The following is an 18,155-nucleotide window of genomic DNA, read 5'->3' on the forward strand; positions in this document are numbered from 1 at the left end:
TTTGGGATCCTGAGAGGGAATTTGGGGTCCTGAGGGGGGATTTGGGATCCTGAGGGGGGATTTGGGATCCTGAGGGGGGATTTGGGGTCCTGAGGGGAATTTGGGATCCTGAGGCGGGATTTGGGATCCTGAGGGGGGATTTGGGATCCTGAGGCGGGATTTGGGGTCCTGAGGGGGAAACCCGGCCCTGTCCCGGTGAGGGGGCTCCGGCCTTGTCCTGAGGCGGAATTTGGGAAGAGTCCCCCGTGAGGGAGAACCCCGAAATTGGGGAGGGTCTGAGGGGGGAACTCAGCAGTGAGAGGGGATTTGGGATCCTGAGGGGGAATTTGGGATCCTGAGAGGGGATTTGGGGTCCTGAGGGGAATTTGGGGTCCTGAGGGGAATTGGGGATCCTGAGGGGGGATTTGGGGTCCCGAGGGGGGATTTGGGATCCTGAGGAGGAGATCACTGCTATCCCATTAATGGGGGACCCCATAATTGGGGGGCTCTGCCCTGGTCTCCATGATGGGGGGATCTGGCCTTGTCCTGAGGGGGAATTTGTCAATTTGGGGAGGGTCTGGACTGGTCCCTGTGAGGAAGGCATCGGGAATGGCGGGATCTGGGAATGGTGGGGTCCAGCCTGGTTCTGTGTGGGTGTCCCAGCGTTTGGGGTTGGGTCTGGTCTGCTTCTGATGGGGGGGTCCCAGCCTTTTGGGTGGGGGAAGGGGGGTTTCCATTTTGGTTCTTAGAAGGGACCCAAAAATTAGTGAGGTGGGGGGGGGTGTCTCCATCACTCTGGGGGTGTCTGTGTCCATAATTTTGGGGGTGTCTCCATCACTCTGGGGGTGTCTCCATCACTCTGGGGGTGTCTGTGTCCATAATTTTGGGGGTGTCTCCCTCCATCACTCTGGGGGTGTCTCCATCACTCTGGGGGTGTCTGTGTCCATAATTTTGGGGGTGTCTCCCTCCATCACTCTGGGGGTGTCTGTGTCCATAATTTTGGGGGTGTCTCCATCACTCTGGGGGTGTCTGTGTCCATAATTTTGGGGGTGTCTCCATCACACCACACATCCCTGCCGTGTTTGGGGTCCCCCCACCCTCTTGTGACCCCCCCACTTTGTCCCCTCCCTTGCAGCCCGAGCCCCCCTCAGACCCCGAGGAGCTGTCAGAGAGCGAGGAGAGCGTTTATTCCGGCCTGGAAGATTCAGGGAGCGACAGCGAATCCTCTGGGAATGCTGAGGAGGAGGAGGAGGAGGATGAGGATGATGAAGAAACCCCCGGAAGCCCCTCAGCTCCCCAGACACAGGTAAGGCTTTGATGTGATTTTTTTTTTTTTTTTCCCCCCCCTGGATGTTTTTTGGGCTCCCATCCCACTCCTGAACCGTTCCTGGGATGCTTTGGTTCCCAAAAATCCTGGAATGGGTTTGCCCTGCCTGCTCCAGTTTTCCAGGAGGATCAGGAATTAGTGTGAGGAGGGATCTGTGTCTAGGGCTGCGTCTGTCCTGGGGTAAATTGTGGGGAAAAATGGAAATTAAATTCTTCTGGGACTTTTCCACAAGATTGTTTTGTTTGTTTGTTTTTTTGGGTTTTTTTGGGGAGAGCTGGAGAAGGATTTGGGACTCAGGCTGGAGGGACAGGATCCAGGGAATGGTTTCCAATGGAATATTGGGACTTTTGGGATGGAATTCCCACACAATCCAGGGCTGCTTCATCTGTGGAAAATCCCAATCGCAGCTGGAATTCCCATCACCGTGGAAATCCCAAATCCCAGAGCTGCCATTCATTCCCTGCTCCCCAAATCCCAAATCCCAGAGCTGCCATTCCCTGCTCCCCAAATCCCAAATCCCAGAGCTGCCATTCCCTGCTCCCCAAAACCCAAATCCCAGAGCTGCCATTCATTCCCTGCTCCCCAAATCCCAGAGCTGCCATTCATTCCCTGCTCCCCAGATCCCAAATCCCAGAGCCGCCATTCCCTGCTCCCCAAATCCCAAATCCCAGAGCTGCCATTCATTCCCTGCTCCCCAAATCCCAAAATCCCAGAGCTGCCATTCCCTGCTCCCCAAATCCCAGAGCTGCCATTCATTCCCTGCTCCCCAAATCCCAAATCCCAGAGCTGCCATTCATTCCCTGCTCCCCAAATCCCAAATCCCAGAGCCGCCATTCCCTGCTCCCCAAATCCCAAATCCCAGAGCTGCCATTCATTCCCTGCTCCCCAAATCCCAAATCCCAGAGCCGCCATTCCCTGCTCCCCAAATCCCAAATCCCAGAGCTGCCATTCATTCCCTGCTCCCCAAATCCCAAATCCCAGAGCTGCCATTCCCTGCTCCCCAAATCCCAAATCCCAGAGCTGCCATTCATTCCCTGCTCCCCAAATCCCAAAATCCCAGAGCTGCCATTCCCTGCTCCCCAAATCCCAAATCCCAGAGCTGCCATTCATTCCCTGCTCCCCAAATCCCAAAATCCCAGAGCTGCCATTCATTCCCTGCTCCCCAAATCCCAAATCCCAGAGCTGCCATTCATTCCCTGCTCCCCAAATCCCAAATCCCAGAGCTGCCATTCATTCCCTGCTCCCCAAATCCCAAAATCCCAGAGCCGCCATTCCCTGCTCCCCAAATCCCAAATCCCAGAGCTGCCATTCATTCCCTGCTCCCCAAATCCCAAATCCCAGAGCTGCCATTCATTCCCTGCTCCCCAAATCCCAAATCCCAGAGCCGCCATTCCCTGCTCCCCAAATCCCAAATCCCAGAGCTGCCATTCATTCCCTGCTCCCCAAATCCCAAATCCCAGAGCTGCCATTCATTCCCTGCTCCCCAAATCCCAAATCCCAGAGCTGCCATTCCCTGCTCCCCAAATCCCAAATCCCAGAGCTGCCATTCATTCCCTGCTCCCCAAATCCCAAATCCCAGAGCTGCCATTCCCTGCTCCCCAAATCCCAAATCCCAGAGCCGCCATTCCCTGCTCCCCAAATCCCAAATCCCAGAGCTGCCATTCCCTGCTCCCCAAATCCCAAATCCCAGAGCTGCCATTCATTCCCTGCTCCCCAAATCCCAAATCCCAGAGCTGCAATTCATTCCCTGCTCCCCAAATCCCAAATCCCAGAGCTGCCATTCCCTGCTCCCCAAATCCCAAATCCCAGAGCTGCCATTCATTCCCTGCTCCCCAAATCCCAAATCCCAGAGCTGCCATTCATTCCCTGCTCCCCAAATCCCAAATCCCAGAGCTGCCATTCATTCCCTGCTCCCCAAATCCCAAATCCCAGAGCTGCCATTCATTCCCTGCTCCCCAAGTCCCAAATCCCAGAGCTCCCGGGGTTTCCATAAATATTGATCCTTCCTTTTCATCTTGGATTTCCTCCTGATGACTTCCAGCATTCCCAGTTTTCCCTGGCAGCTCCTGGAGCCGCTGGAATCTTGGATTTGTTTTTTTTTTTTCCTGATCCAGGATAAGCTCAGGATGCGTTTAATTCTTCCCTTCCCGCTGGGGCTGTGCCTGGAAATCTGGGATTTTTCCTGGAATTCCGGTCCCACTCCGGGATTTTTGGGTGGGAAAAGCCCTGCAGGGAATTCCTGGCTGGATTTTCCTGCTGGGATTTGTTCCCAGGATTTGTGGAAGGGAGGAAGATGAGTGAGGCTCCTGAGTTTGGGAAGCATTTAGGAATTCTGGAGCACATTCCGAGTTTGGAAAAACTGGGAATGTGCAGGAGGAGCAGGGAAATCCCAGAACCTTTTCCAGGTTTTTTTTTCTTTATTTTCTGGGAAAGCTGCAGAGGAATTTGGGATGCACGACCCAGGGAATGGTTGTATGGGATTTTGGGGAAGGAATTCCCAGAGAATGCAGGGCTGCTCCATCCCTGGGATAACGGGAACATCCTGGAATTCCCTTCCCACTCAAAGCATTCCAGAATTCCAGGATTTCCCAATTCCAGGAGTAAATCCCAGATTTTACCTTTCCTGCAGCCTCTCCCAGCCCATCCCCCTGGGCCCAGCTGGGATTTCCAAGGATTGTTGCAGCGCTCCCAGAATTTTCCAGGAATGTTCCAGAGCTCCCAGACTGCTCCAGGGCTTTTCCCAAAGATCCCAAACTTTTCCAGAGCTGTTCCCAGACTTTTCCAGGGCTGTTCCCAAACCACTCCAGGTTTATTCCCAGAGCTCCCATTTTTCCCCAGGGCTCTTCCTAAATCTCCCAAACTTTTCCAGGGCTGTTCCCAAATCACTCCAGGGCTGTTTGGGTTTTTTTATGGAGAACGGACTGGGACGGACTGGGATGGACTGGGACAGACTGGGATGGACTGGGACGGACTGGGATGGACTGGGACGGACTGGGACGGACTGGGGCAGACTGGGACAGACTGGGATGGACTGGGACAGACTGGGATGGACTGGGACAGACTGTGATTAACTGGGACAGACTGGGATGGACCGGGACAGACTGGGACGGACTGGGACAGACTGGGACAGACTGGGACGGACAGGGACAGACTGGGATGGACTGGGACGGACTGGGGTGGACTGGGACGGACTGGGATGGACTGGGACAGACTGGGGTGGACCGGGACGGACTGGGGTGGACCGGGACGGACTGGGGTGGACTGGGACAGACTGGGACAGACTGGGACGGACTGGGACGGACTGGGACGGACTGGGACGGACTGGGGTGGACTGGGACGGACTGGGACGGACTGGGGCGGACTGGGGCGGACTGGGGCGGACTGGGGTGGACTGGGACGGACTGGGACGGACTGGGGTGGACTGGGACGGACTGGGACAGACTGGGGTGGACTGGGACGGACTGGGGTGGACTGGGACAGACTGGAACGGACTGGGACGGACTGGGGCAGACTGTGATAAACTGGGACGGACTGGGGTGGACTGGGACGGACTGGGATGGACTGGGACAGACTGGGACAGACTGGGGTGGACTGGGGCAGACTGGGACGGACTGGGACAGACTGTGATAAACTGGGACAGACTGGGGTGGACTGGGACGGACTGGGACGGACTGGGACCAACAGGGATGGACTGGGACGAACTGGGACAGACTGTGGGAAACTGGGACAGACTGGGATGATCTGGAATAGACTGGGATGAACTGGGACACGCTGGGATGAACTGGGAGCGAACTGGGACAAACTGGGAGCTCCGGGATTTTCCAGCTCCGTCCCCGCGCGGGGGCAGCCGGAGGAGCTGAAACCCAACTCCAGCCTGATCCCGGGCCAGGAAAACTGGGAAAGGATTTATCCCGGGCCAGGAAACCTGGGAAAGGATTTATCCCAAACATCCCGGCCCTGAAAGCTGCCTTTGTTTTCCCAGTAATCCCAACCCTCGCTCCGGGAATTCCCTGAATCCCACCCGGGCTGCGCTTCCTGCTCCTGCCTGGGCTGCTCCCGGAGCTGCTTTTCCAATCATTCCCTAAATCCTGACCCTGATCCCGGAGCTGCTTTTCCAATCATTCCTTAAATCCTGATCCTGATCCCGGAGCTGCTTTTCCAATCATTCCCTAAATCCTGATCCCGGAGCTGCTTTTCCAATCATTCCCTAAATCCTGACCCTGATCCCGGAGCTGCTTTTCCACTCATTCCCTAAATCCTGACCCTGATCCCGGAGCTGCTTTTCCAATCATTCCCTAAATCCTGATCCCGGAGCTGCTTTTCCAATCATTCCCTAAATCCTGATCCCGGAGCTGCTTTTCCAATCATTCCCTAAATCCTGATCCTGATCCCGGAGCTGCTTTTCCAATCATTCCCTAAATCCTGATCCCGGAGCTGCTTTTCCAATCATTCCTTAAATCCTGATCCTGATCCCGGAGCTGCTTTTCCACTCATTCCCTAAATCCTGATCCCGGAGCTGCTTTTCCAATCATTCCCTAAATCCTGACCCTGATCCCGGAGCTGCTTTTCCAATCATTCCCTAAATCCTGACCCTGATCCCGGAGCTGCTTTTCCAATCATTCCCTAAATCCTGATCCCGGAGCTGCTTTTCCAATCATTCCCTAAATCCTGATCCTGATCCCGGAGCTGCTTTTCCAATCATTCCCTAAATCCTGATCCCGGAGCTGCTTTTCCAATCATTCCTTAAATCCTGATCCTGATCCCGGAGCTGCTTTTCCACTCATTCCCTAAATCCTGATCCCGGAGCTGCTTTTCCAATCATTCCCTAAATCCTGACCCTGATCCCGGAGCTGCTTTTCCAATCATTCCCTAAATCCTGATCCCGGAGCTGCTTTTCCAATCATTCCCTAAATCCTGATCCTGATCCCAGAGCTGCTTTTCCAATCATTCCCTAAATCCTGATCCCGGAGCTGCTTTTCCAATCATTCCCTAAATCCTGACCCTGATCCCGGAGCTGCTTTTCCACTCATTCCCTAAATCCTGACCCTGATCCCGGAGCTGCTTTTCCAATCATTCCCTAAATCCTGATCCCGGAGCTGCTTTTCCAATCATTCCCTAAATCCTGATCCTGATCCCAGAGCTGCTTTTCCAATCATTCCCTAAATCCTGATCCTGATCCCGGAGCTGCTTTTCCAATCATTCCCTAAATCCTGATCCTGATCCCGGAGCTGCTTTTCCAATCATTCCCTAAATCCTGATCCTGATCCCGGAGCTGCTTTTCCAATCATTCCCTAAATCCTGATCCTGATCCCGGAGCTGCTTTTCCAATCATTCCTTAAATCCTGATCCTGATCCCGGAGCTGCTTTTCCACTCATTCCCTAAATCCTGATCCTGATCCCGGAGCTGCTTTCCCAATCCCTAAATTTTCTGGAATTTTCATTCCCGAGATTTCCACAGCCAGACAAGGATAGGGAGGATCTGGAATTCCCTGGGATCACCTGACTGGGGTGTTCTGGGATTTTTCCATTGAATTCTGGAATGGTTTGGATGGGAAGGGAATTTTTTGGGATGATCCCGTTCCCTGTGGAGCAACTCCCGTTATTCCGGGATCCTCAGGAGATGGAGCAGCCTTGGATTCTTTTGGAATTCCATCCCAAAAAAATCCCAATATTCCCTTGGGAAACCAATTCCTCTTTGGGAATTCCATCCCAAAAAATCCCAATGTTCCTTTGGGAAACCAATTCCTCTCTGGGAATTCCATCCCAAAAATCCCAATATTCCCTTGGGAAACCAATTCCTCTCTTTGGGAATTCCATCCCAAAAAATCTCATCTCCACCTATCCCGGAAAAAATCCTGGAAAAACCTCTGGAATTCTCCTGGAAAAGCCCGAATCGCCTACACAATCTCCTTTCCTTCCTTTGGACTTCAAATAATTCCCAAAAAAAAAAAAAAAAAAAAAAAAAAATCAAAATCTGGGATGGGATTTTCCTGAGCTGGTTTTTCCCAATTTTCCCAATTTTTTTTTTCCCCCCTCCCCCCCCCATCAGGAAAAAGAGATTCCTGGGAAGAGGAAAACCTTGGCAGACGATTCCCAGTTGGAAGGGAAGCAGGATTTGGTTTTCCAGGACGAGTACGAGGAGGACAGCTCGGATGAGGAGGTAGGATCCATGGAATTCATGGAATTTTTATCCCGGATTTCAGACGGAAGCGCCGGACTCGTTGGAAAAAAAAGTGAAGGATTTGGGGGGGGAAAAAAAAAAAAAAAACAAAAAAATTCCAGAGAAAACCGAGATCGGAGAGATCCAGGGTGGAATCACATCCCAAAAAAACGGGGATACGCCTAGGGCTGGGATTTTTTGGGAATATTCCTTTGGAATTCCAAGGTGGAATTCCCGATTTCCAGGATTTACCATCCCTGTGGATGTGGGATGGGGAAAAAGCTGGAAGTGGATTTTTCCAAGATCTGTAATTCCATGGTTTTCAGTTTGGGGGATTTTGGGAATTCTGCGTGTTCCGCGTGGGAATTCTGAAGTTTTGGAATTTTGGGGAATTCTGCGCTTTCCGTGTGGGAATTCTGAGCTTGGGAATTTTGGGAATTCTGAGTTGAGGAATTTTGGGAATGCTGCATATTCCATGTGGGAATTCTGAAGTTTTGGAATTTGTGGGAATTCTGAGTTGAGGGATTTTTGGGAATTCTGCATGTTCCGTGTGGGAATTCTAAAGTTTTGGAATTTGTGGGAATTCTGAGTTTGAGAATTTTGGGAATTCTGAGTTTGGGATTTTTGGGAATACTGCGTGTTCTGTGTGGGAATTCTGAGTTTGGAATTTTGGGAATTCTGAGTTTGGGATTTTTGGGAATTCTGTGTGTTCCGTGTGGGAATTCTGAAGTTTTGGAATTTGTGGGAATTCTGAGTTTGGGGATTTTTGGGAATTCTGAATTTTGGGGCTTCTGGGATTGCTGAGTTCAGGAATTTTGGGAGTTCTGAGTTTGGGATGTCATGGGAATTCTGAGTCTGGGATTTTTGGGAATTCTGAGTTCGGGGATTTTTGGGAATTCGGCGTGTTCTGTGTGGGAATTCTGAGTTTGGAATTTTTGGGAATTCTGAGTTTGCAATTTGTGGAAATTCTGCGTGTTCCATGTGGGAATTCTGAAGTTTTGGAATTTGTGGGAATTCTGAGTTTGGGGATTTTTGGGAATTCTGAGTTCGGGGATTTTGGGGAATACTGCGTGTTCCGTGTGGGAATTCTGAGTCTGGGATTTTTGGGAATTCTGAATTTTGGGACTTCTGGGATTGCTGAATTCAGGAATTTTGGGAATTCTGAGTCTGGGATTTTTGGGAATTCTGAGTTCAGGGATTTTTGGGAATTCGGCATGTTCTGTGTGGGAATTCTGAGTTTGGAATTTTTGGGAATTCTGAAGTTTTGGAATTTTTGGGAATTCTGTGTGTTCCATGTCGGAATTCTGAAGTTTTGGAATTTGTGGGAATTCTGAGTTTGAGAATTTTGGGAATTCTGAATTGAGGATTTTTTGGGAATTCTGCGTGTTCCGTGTGGGAATTCTGATGTTTTGGAATTTTGGGAATTCTGAGTTTGGAATTTGTGGGAATTCTGAGTTTGAGAATTTTGGGAATTCTGAGTTCAGGGATTTTTGGGAATTCTGCGTGTTCCGTGTGGGAATTCTGAAGTTTGAGAATTTTGGGAATTCTGAGTTTGGGATTTTTGGGAATACTGCGTGTTCCATGTGGGAATTCTGAGTCTGAGATTTTTGGGAATTCTGAATTTTGGGACTTCAGGGGTTGCTGAGTTTGAGAATTTTGGGAATTCTGAGTCTGGGATTTTTGGGAATTCTGAGTTCGGGGATTTTTGGGAATCCTGAGTTCGGGGATTTTTGGGAATTCTGAGTTTGGAATTTTTGGGAATTCTGAATTGAGGATTTTTTGGGAATTCTGCGTGTTCCGTGTGGGAATTCTGAAGTTTTGGAATTTGTGGGAATTCTGAGTTTGAGAATTTTGGGAATTCTGAATTGAGGATTTTTTGGGAATTCTGCGTGTTCCGTGTGGGAATTCTGAAGTTTTGGAATTTGTGGGAATTCTGAGTTTGGAATTTTTGGGAATTCTGAATTGAGGATTTTTTGGGAATTCTGCGTGTTCCGTGTGGGAATTCTGAGTCTGGGATTTTTGGGAATTCTGAAGTTTGGGACTTCTGGGAATTCTGCGTGTTCCATGTGGGAATTCTGAAGTTTGAGAATTTTGGGAATTCTGAATTGAGGATTTTTTGGGAATTCTGAGTTTGGGATTTTATGGGAATTCTGAGTCTGGGAATTTTCCGAATTCTTTGTGTTCCGTGTGGGAATTCGTAACTTTAGGGATTTTTTGGGAATTCTCAATTTTTGGGATTTTTGGGAACGCTGCTTGTTCCATGTGGGAATTTTCCGAATTTTTCCCATGATTACCACCCGGGAATGGGATATTTGGGAATGAGATCCTGGGGTATCCCAATAATCCTGAGGCTCCCCCGATCCCGGGGAATTTTTTTTTTTTTTTTCCTGGAGGATTTCTCTGGGATGTTCTTTTAGGGAATTCAGGAATTCCGGAGCTGCCAGTGGGGGGAGCGCTGATCCCAGCCCTGAGCTCATTCCAGAGGCTTTTGCTCCCTTTTCCCAAAAAAAAAAAAAAAAAACAAAAAAAAAAACTGGAAAAACTTGGAAAAAACGCCAGGATTTGGGTCTGGGGCTCCTCATCCCGATTTTTTTTTTTTTTTTGGGGAATTTCTCCTTCTTATCCTGCTCCTAATTAATTCCCGGTTCTTTCTTAATGAAAGTTTTCCCTGGATTTCAGCCCTGGAAGAACCAAGGAGGGGATTTTGGGAGATGGGCTTGGATCAAGTGGGATTTATCCAGGAAAACTGGGAGAACGAGGCAGGAAAAAATCCCAGAAGTTTTTGTTGTTTCCCCTCCCCCCCCCGGATTTCAGTAAAATGATGGAAATTTTGGGATATCAGAATCCCCAAAATCCAGAATATTCCCCCTGGAAAGGGCTGGAATTCCCATTCCCAGCGGGATAAATCCCTGGAATTGTGGCACTCGGAGATGTCCAGGTTGGAATTTTTGGGAATGTTCCTTTGGAGAGGGCTGGAATTCCCAGGAAAACCTCGGTGTCATTCCCTGCTTTCCGTGGATCCCTCGGCTCAAATTCCACTCGGGATCCGCCCGGGCTGATCCCCAATTCCCCACCCGGCTTTGGCTTTCCCCTGGATTTATGGCATTTTTGGGATGGGATGGAATTCCCAGAGAACCTGGGATTGGGATCACCCCCAAAATCCCTTCCCATCCCCCAAAACCATTCCATGATTCCGTGGTTGGTTTTTTTGTTTGGTTTTTTTTTTTTTTTAGGATTCTGTTTGAATCCCGATTCCTTTTGTTCCTTCCAACCCTTCCCTTTGTTTTCCCATCCGGATTTTTCCAGGGCTGGATTTGGGATCAATCCCGGAGCTCTCAGCTCCTTTGGGACACAGAGGGGGGCAGGAGGAGCTGGGAATGTGCAGCTGCAAAATGAGAATTCCAGAGAGATCCCAGAGCTTTTTCCAGGTTTTTTTTTTTTTTTTTTTTTAATCCTGCTGGATTTATGGCTGGAATTCTTAGCTGCGATTGCCCTGAGCTAAAATTCCCAGTGATCCCAATCCCTGAGAGCGTCCCAGTCCGGGCTGGAATATCGGGAAGCATCCAATGGCTCTGGATCCCAGTGGGGCCGATCCCTGAATTCCCCAAATCCCGATTCAGGCTGGAATTCCAGGATTCCTGCACCTGCCTCCCATCCGGCAGCAGGTCTGGAACAGCTCCGGAGCTGCTCCCGGCAGCGCCGGCCTCTGGAATTCCGCACGGATCCGTCCTGGCCTCGATCCCGATGTCCCGGCAGCTCCCGGAGCCGGAGTTTTCCTGGCTGAGTGCCCGGGAAGCGGCGCGGAATTCCCGGCTCGGCCCTTGCCGGCCTGGCCGGGATGAGCGGAGGGAGAACGGATTTTTGGGTTGGGACAGAACCGATCCTGGGTTTTGGGACGGCACGGAGCCCGTCCCGGTTCCGTGGGAATGCACGGAGCCCGTCCCGGTTCCTTGGGAATGCACGGAGCCCGTCCCGGTTCCTTTGGGAATGCACGGAGCCCGTCCCGGTTCCGTGGGAATGCACGGAGCCTTTCCCGGTTCCGTGGGAATGCACGGAGCCCGTCCCGGTTCCGTGGGAATGCACGGAGCCCGTCCCGGTTCCTTGGGAATGCACGGAGCCCGTCCCGGTTCCGTGGGAATGCACGGAGCCCGTCCCGGTTCCGTGGGAATGCACGGAGCCCGTCCCGGTTCCGTGGGAATGCACGGAGCCTTTCCCGGTTCCGTGGGAATGCACGGAGCCCGTCCCGGTTCCTTTGGGAATGCACGGAGCCCGTCCCGGTTCCGTGGGAATGCACGGAGCCCGTCCCGGTTCCGTGGGAATGCACGGAGCCCGTCCCGGTTCCTTGGGAATGCACGGAGCCTTTCCCGGTTCCTTTGGGAATGCACGGAGCCCGTCCCGGTTCCTTGGGAATGCACGGAGCCCGTCCCGGTTCCGTGGGAATGCACAGAGCCCGTCCCGGTTCCTTGGGAATGCACGGAGCCTGTCCCGGTGTGACCCAGATCCCAATTCCATTCCTGATGTGACCCAGATCCCGATCCCGGTGTGACCCAGATCCCAATTCCATTCCTGATGTGACCCAGATCCCGATCCCGGTGTGACCCAGATCCCAATTCCATTCCCGGTGTGACCCAGATCCCGATCCCGGTGTGACCCAGATCCCAATTCCATTCCTGATGTGACCCAGATCCCGATCCCGGTGTGACCCAGATCCCAATTCCATTCCCGGTGTGACCCAGATCCCGATCCCGGTGTGACCCAGATCCCAATTCCATTCCCGGTGTGACCCAGATCCCGATCCCGGTGTGACCCAGATCCCAATTCCATTCCCGGTGTGACCCAGATCCCGATCCCGGTGTGACCCAGATCCCAATTCCATTCCCGATGTGACCCAGATCCCGATCCCGGTGTGACCCAGATCCCGATCCCCATCCCGTCCATCCCGTCCCGTCCATCCCGCGCCATTCCCGGCACTCCTGGATCGGAGATGGATGTGCCGGAGCCGCCGGCGGGAGGAAGCGGCCGGGGGCCTCCGTTTCCTCCTGGAATGAGAATTCCAGATGTCGGGATAATGGATGGATGGACGGACGGACGGATGGATGGACGGACGGACGGGAATGTGCCACTGGCTGCGATTCCCGAAGCTCCGCGGTGTGGATGGAGCGGCCCCCGAGCCGGAGATATCCGGAGATAGAGGGGTGGGATTGGGAATGGGGGGATTTGGGAAGTGGGAAATTGGGATGGGGGAGTTGGGGGATTTGGGAATGAGGGAATTGGGAATGGCGGAGTTGGGGGATTTGGGAATTGAGAAGGGGGTGGGGGAATGGGGAATTGGGGATTTGGGAATGGGGAATTTGGGATGGGGTTGGGGGATTGGAAATGGGGGAAATTGGGGGATTGAGGGATTGGGAATGGGAGAAGCTGAATGGACATGGGGGAATGGGAATAGGAATGAGAGCAGGGATTGGGATTGGGAATGAGAGCAGGGATTTGGATTGGGAATGGGAATAGGAATGAGAGCAGGGATTGGGATTGGGAATGAGAGCAGGGATTGGGATTGGGAATGGGAATAGGAATGAGAGCAGGGATTGGGATTGGGAATGAGAGCAGGGATTGGAATTGGGAATGGGAATAGGAATGAGAGCAGGGATTGGGATTGGGAATGAGAGCAGGGATTGGGATTGGGAATGAGAGCAGGGATTGGGATTGGGAATGGGAATAGGAATGAGAGCAGGGATTGGGATTGGGAATGAGAGCAGGGATTGGAATTGGGAATGGGAATAGGAATGAGAGCAGGGATTGGGATTGGGAATGAGAGCAGGGATTGGGATTGGGAATGAGAGCAGGGATTGGGATTGGGAATGGGAATAGGAATGAGAGCAGGGATTGGGATTGGGAATAGGAATGAGAGCTGGATTGGGAATGGGATTGGGAATGGGAATAGGAATGAGGGCAGGGATTTGGAATGGGAATGGGATTTGGAATAGGAATGAGAGCAGGGATTGGGATTGGAATTGGGAATAGGTTTGAGATCGGGGATTGGGATTGGGAATAGGAATGAGAGCTGGATTGGGATTGGGAATAGGAATAGGAATGAGAGCAGAGATTGGGAATGGGGTTTGGAAAAGGATTAGGATTGGGAATAGGAACGGGAACAGGGATTGGGAATGGGGTTTGGAAAAGGATTAGGATTGGGAATAGGAACGGGAACAGGGATTGGGAATGGGCCTGAGAGCAGCAAGACAGGAATGGGGAGCAGGGGTGGGATAATGCCAGGGATGGGAATTCCTGGGTTTAACTCCAAAAACAGGGAATGGTTTGTGAGGGAATGGCCTGGGTTACCCAAATTCCAGCTCCATTTATCCCAAATTCCAGCCCCACATCTCCCAAAATTCCAGCCCCGCTTTTCCCAACTTTTCCAACTTGCAGCCCCAGTTTTCCCAGTTTCCAGCTCTAGTTTTCCCAAATTCCAGTGCTGGCTCTCCCAGATCCCAGTTCCATTTTCCCAAAATTCCAGCCTCAGTTTCCCCAAGTTCCAGCCTCACTCTTCAAATTCCATCCCCATTTCCCCCAGTTCCCATCCCCAGTTCTCCCAGTTCCCATCCCCAGTTCTCCCAGTTCCCATCCCCATTTCCCCCATTTCCCATCCCCATTTCCCCCAGTTCCCATCCCCAGTTCCCCCAGTTCCCATCCCCAGTTCTCCCAGTTCCCATCCCCATTTCCCCCAGTTCCCATCCCCAGTTCTCCCAGTTCCCATCCCCATTTCCCCCAGTTCCCATCCCCAGTTCTCCCAGTTCCCATCCCCATTTCCCCCAGTTCCCATCCCCAGTTCTCCCAGTTCCCATCCCCATTTCCCCCAGTTCCCATCCCCAGTTCCCCCAGTTCTCCCAGTTCCCATCCCCAGTTCTCCCAGTTCCCATCCCCAGTTCTCCCAGTTCCCATCCCCATTTCCCCCAGTTCCCATCCCCATTTCCCCCAGTTCCCATCCCCATTTCCCCCAGTTCCCATCCCCAGTTCTCCCAGTTCCCATCCCCATTTCCCCCAGTTCCCATCCCCAGTTCTCCCAGTTCCCATCCCCATTTCCCCCAGTTCCCATCCCCAGTTCTCCCAGTTCCCATCCCCATTTCCCCCAGTTCCCATCCCCAGTTCTCCCAGTTCCCATCCCCATTTCCCCCAGTTCCCATCCCCAGTTCTCCCAGTTCCCATCCCCAGTTCTCCCAGTTCCCATCCCCATTTCCCCCAGTTCCCATCCCCATTTCCCCCAGTTCCCATCCCCATTTCCCCCAGTTCCCATCCCCATTTCCCCCAGTTCCCATCCCCAGTTCTCCCAGTTCCCATCCCCAGTTCTCCCAGTTCCCATCCCCAGTTCTCCCAGTTCCCATCCCCATTTCCCCCAGTTCCCATCCCCATTTCCCCCAGTTCCCATCCCCATTTCCCCCAGTTCCCATCCCCAGTTCTCCCATTTCCCATCCCCAGTTCTCCCAGTTCCCATTCCCATTTTTCCCACCCCCATTTCCCCACCTCCCCTCCCCACTGGAAACTCCAGCCCCCCCACCCCAATCCCAATTCCCCAGGAATTCCAATCCCCAAACATTTTTAGGATCGACACCTCGGGTCACTAAAACCTCACCCAACCTTCCCTCGGAAGAAAAATCCGTTCCAATTCCCCCTTTAATTCCCTGATCCCGAATTCCCGCTGGATCCCGCTCCGCTGGTTCCCGGATTTCGGGCAGAGCTTTGATCCAGGATTTCCAGCGGCTCCAGCCCTTTTGTTATTCCCATCATTCTCCCGGTGTTTCCGAAGCCTCTGGCACTCGCATCCCGGTGTAAAACAATCCCTCCCCGGCTCTTTCGGGATTCATTCCCGAGTTTTTTTCCAGCTTTTCCAGCCTTTCCTCCCCCCCCTTCCCCTTCCCCTTCCCCTCCTCCGTGTTCCCTTTGGATCCTGCGGCTCTTGTGGCTTCCCGGCCTCTGTTTCCCCGTGGATCACATCCTGCTTTTCCAATCAAATCCTGGTTTTTCACTCAAATCCTAAGTCCAGAAATTCTCTCCAGGTCATCCCTTCTCCTTTCAGATCCTGCTTTTCCAAAAAAAAAATCGGGGTTTTTTCACTGAAATCCTGGATCCAAAATTTCCCTCCGGGTCATTCCTTCTCATTTCAGATCCTGATCTTCCGCCCAAATCCTGATTTTCCACACAAATCTTGAATCCAGAAACTCCCTCCAGGTCATTCCTCCTCATTTCAGATCCTGATTTTCCACCCAAATCCCATTTTTCCACCTCTCCAGTCCATTCCTTTTCCCTGGTATCCTGAATCCCACATCCTGATTTTCCACCCAACTCCTGATTTTCCACCCAAATCCCGAATCCAAAAATTCCCTCCAGGCCATCTCTTCTCATTTCAGATCCTGCTTTTCCAGTCCAATCCTGGTTTTCCACTCAAATACTGGATCCAAAAATTCCCTCCAGGCCATCCCTTCCCGTTTCACTTCCTGATTTTCCTCCCAAATCCTGAATGCAGAAATTCCCTCCAGGTCATCCGGTTTCCTTTCAGATCCCGCTTTTCCAATCCAATCCTGGTTTTTCACTCAAATCCTGATTTTCCTCCAAAATCCAAAACCTCCCTCCGGGCCATTTCAGATCCTGATTTTCCACCCAAATCCCATTTTTCCACCTCTCCAGTCCACTCCTTTTCCCTGGTATCCTGAATCCCAGATCCTGATTTTCCACCCAACTCCTGATTTTCCACCCAATTCCCGAATCCAAAAATTCCCTCCAGGCCATTCCAGATCCTGCTTTTCCACACAAATCCCATTTTTCCATCCCCCTGCTTCCAAAAATTCCTTCCAGTCCATTCCTTTTCCCTGGTATCATGAATCCCAGATTCTCCTTTTCCACCCAAATCCCATTTTTCCACTCAAGTCCTGGATCCAAAAATTCCCTCCACGTCATCCCTTTTCATTTCAGATTTTCCACACAAATTCCATTTTTCCGCCTCTCCAGTCCATCCCTTTTTTCCCTGGTATCCGGAATTTCAGATCCGGCTTTTCCACAAAAATCCCGATTTTCCATTCCCTTCTCCCCGCATTTCCCATCCATTTTATTCCCACTCCGCTTCCCAAAAGGGAAAAATTCCAGATTTTTTCCAGGATTTTCTAGGAGTTTCAATCCCTTTAAAAAAAAAAACCAAGAAATCCTCTGGGAATTGGGATGTGCTGAGGGAATTCCATGGAATTTTTCCAGCTTTTTCCCACTTGGAAAAATTCTGTGGGATAAAGGCAGGGATGTACTGAAAATTCCATGGAAATTTTGGGATATTCCCGGGGAAATTTGGGATGAGAAAATCCTCAATAATGGCTGGGATTGTGGTTTGGGATGTGTTGGGAAAAAATGGGAATATCCAGGGAATATGCACAGGGGAAATCGGGAGAATTTGGGATGGCATTTAGGAAAAGTGGGGCTGAAAGTTGGGAAAACTGAGGTTGGAATTTTGGAAAACTGAGACTGAAATTTGGGATAAAAGTGCTGGAATTTGGGGAAAACCAAGGCTGGAAATTGGGATAAAAGGGCTGGAATTTACGGGAAATCAAAGCTGGAATCTGGGAAAAGCAAGACTGGAATTTGGGAGAATGGAGCTGGAATTTATGGGAAATCAAAGCTGGAATTTTGGGAGAAGTGGGGCTGGAATTTGGGAACAAATAGGGCAGGAAGTTGGGATTAAGGATCTGGAATTTTGGGGAAACTGAGACTGGAATTTCAGGAAAATGGAGCTGGAAATTGGGATAAAGGGCTAAAATTTTTGAAAAAACTCAACACGGAAATTTGGGAAAAATTGAGCGGTAATTTTGGGGAAATGGAACTGGAATTTTGGGGGAAATGGAACTGGAATTTTGGAAAATTAACCTGGAATTTGGAAAAAATGAAGCTGGAATTCTGGGAAAAAAAGAGATCTGGAACTTGGTAAAATGGAGCTGGAATTTGGGAAAATGGATCTGGAATTTTGGGAAAGTTTGAGCTGGAATTGTGGAAAAATGGTGCTGGAATTTGGGATTAAGGATCTGGAATTTTGGTAAAATTAAGATGGAATTTTGGAAAAAATGGAGTTGGAATTTTGGGGGAAATGGATCTGGAATTTTGGGAAAATGGAGCTGGAATTTGGGGTTCAAGTGCTGAAATTTGGGAACCGGTGGAGCTGGAATTTTGGAAAAAATGGAGCTGGAATTTGGGATTAAGGATCTGGAATTGTGGAAAATGTGGAGCTGGAATTATGGAAAAATGGAGCTGGAATTTGGGGGGAAATGGAGCTGGAATTTGGGAAAAAAAGGAGCTGGAATTTGGGATTAAGGATCTGGAATTTTGGGAAAAAAATATGGAGCTGGAATTTTGGGGGAAATGGATGTGGAATTTTGGGGAAAAAAGGATCTGGAATTTTGGCAAAAATGGAGCTGGAAATTTGGGATGAAAGTGATGGAATTTAGAAGAAATGGAGCTGGAATTTGGGATTAAGGATCAGGAATTTTGGAAAAAAAATGCAGCTGGAATTTGGAAGAAATGGAGATGGAATTTTGGGAAAATGGAGCTGTAATTTGAGTTAAAAGTGCTGGAATTTGGGAAAAAGTGGAGCTGGTATTTGGGAATAATGGAGCTGGTATTTGGGGGGAAATGGAGCTGGAATTTGGGATTAAGGATCTG

General features: G+C 50.8%; 1 protein-coding gene across 1 annotated transcript in view; it reads left to right on the forward strand.

The window, feature by feature from the left end:
* Nucleotides 1-18,155, forward strand: part of BOP1 (BOP1 ribosomal biogenesis factor) — an 80,837-nt gene that overhangs the window by 1,386 nt on the left and 61,296 nt on the right. The window contains exons 2-3 of the mRNA XM_062505048.1: nucleotides 1,115-1,285; nucleotides 7,356-7,466. Coding sequence (XP_062361032.1) covers nucleotides 1,115-1,285; nucleotides 7,356-7,466 — 282 coding nt within the window. The remainder of the gene's footprint in view (nucleotides 1-1,114; nucleotides 1,286-7,355; nucleotides 7,467-18,155) is intronic.

The sequence above is a fragment of the Cinclus cinclus genome, chromosome 1 (assembly GCF_963662255.1).
Source record: "Cinclus cinclus chromosome 1, bCinCin1.1, whole genome shotgun sequence".
Taxonomy (NCBI): Eukaryota; Metazoa; Chordata; class Aves; order Passeriformes; family Cinclidae; genus Cinclus; species Cinclus cinclus.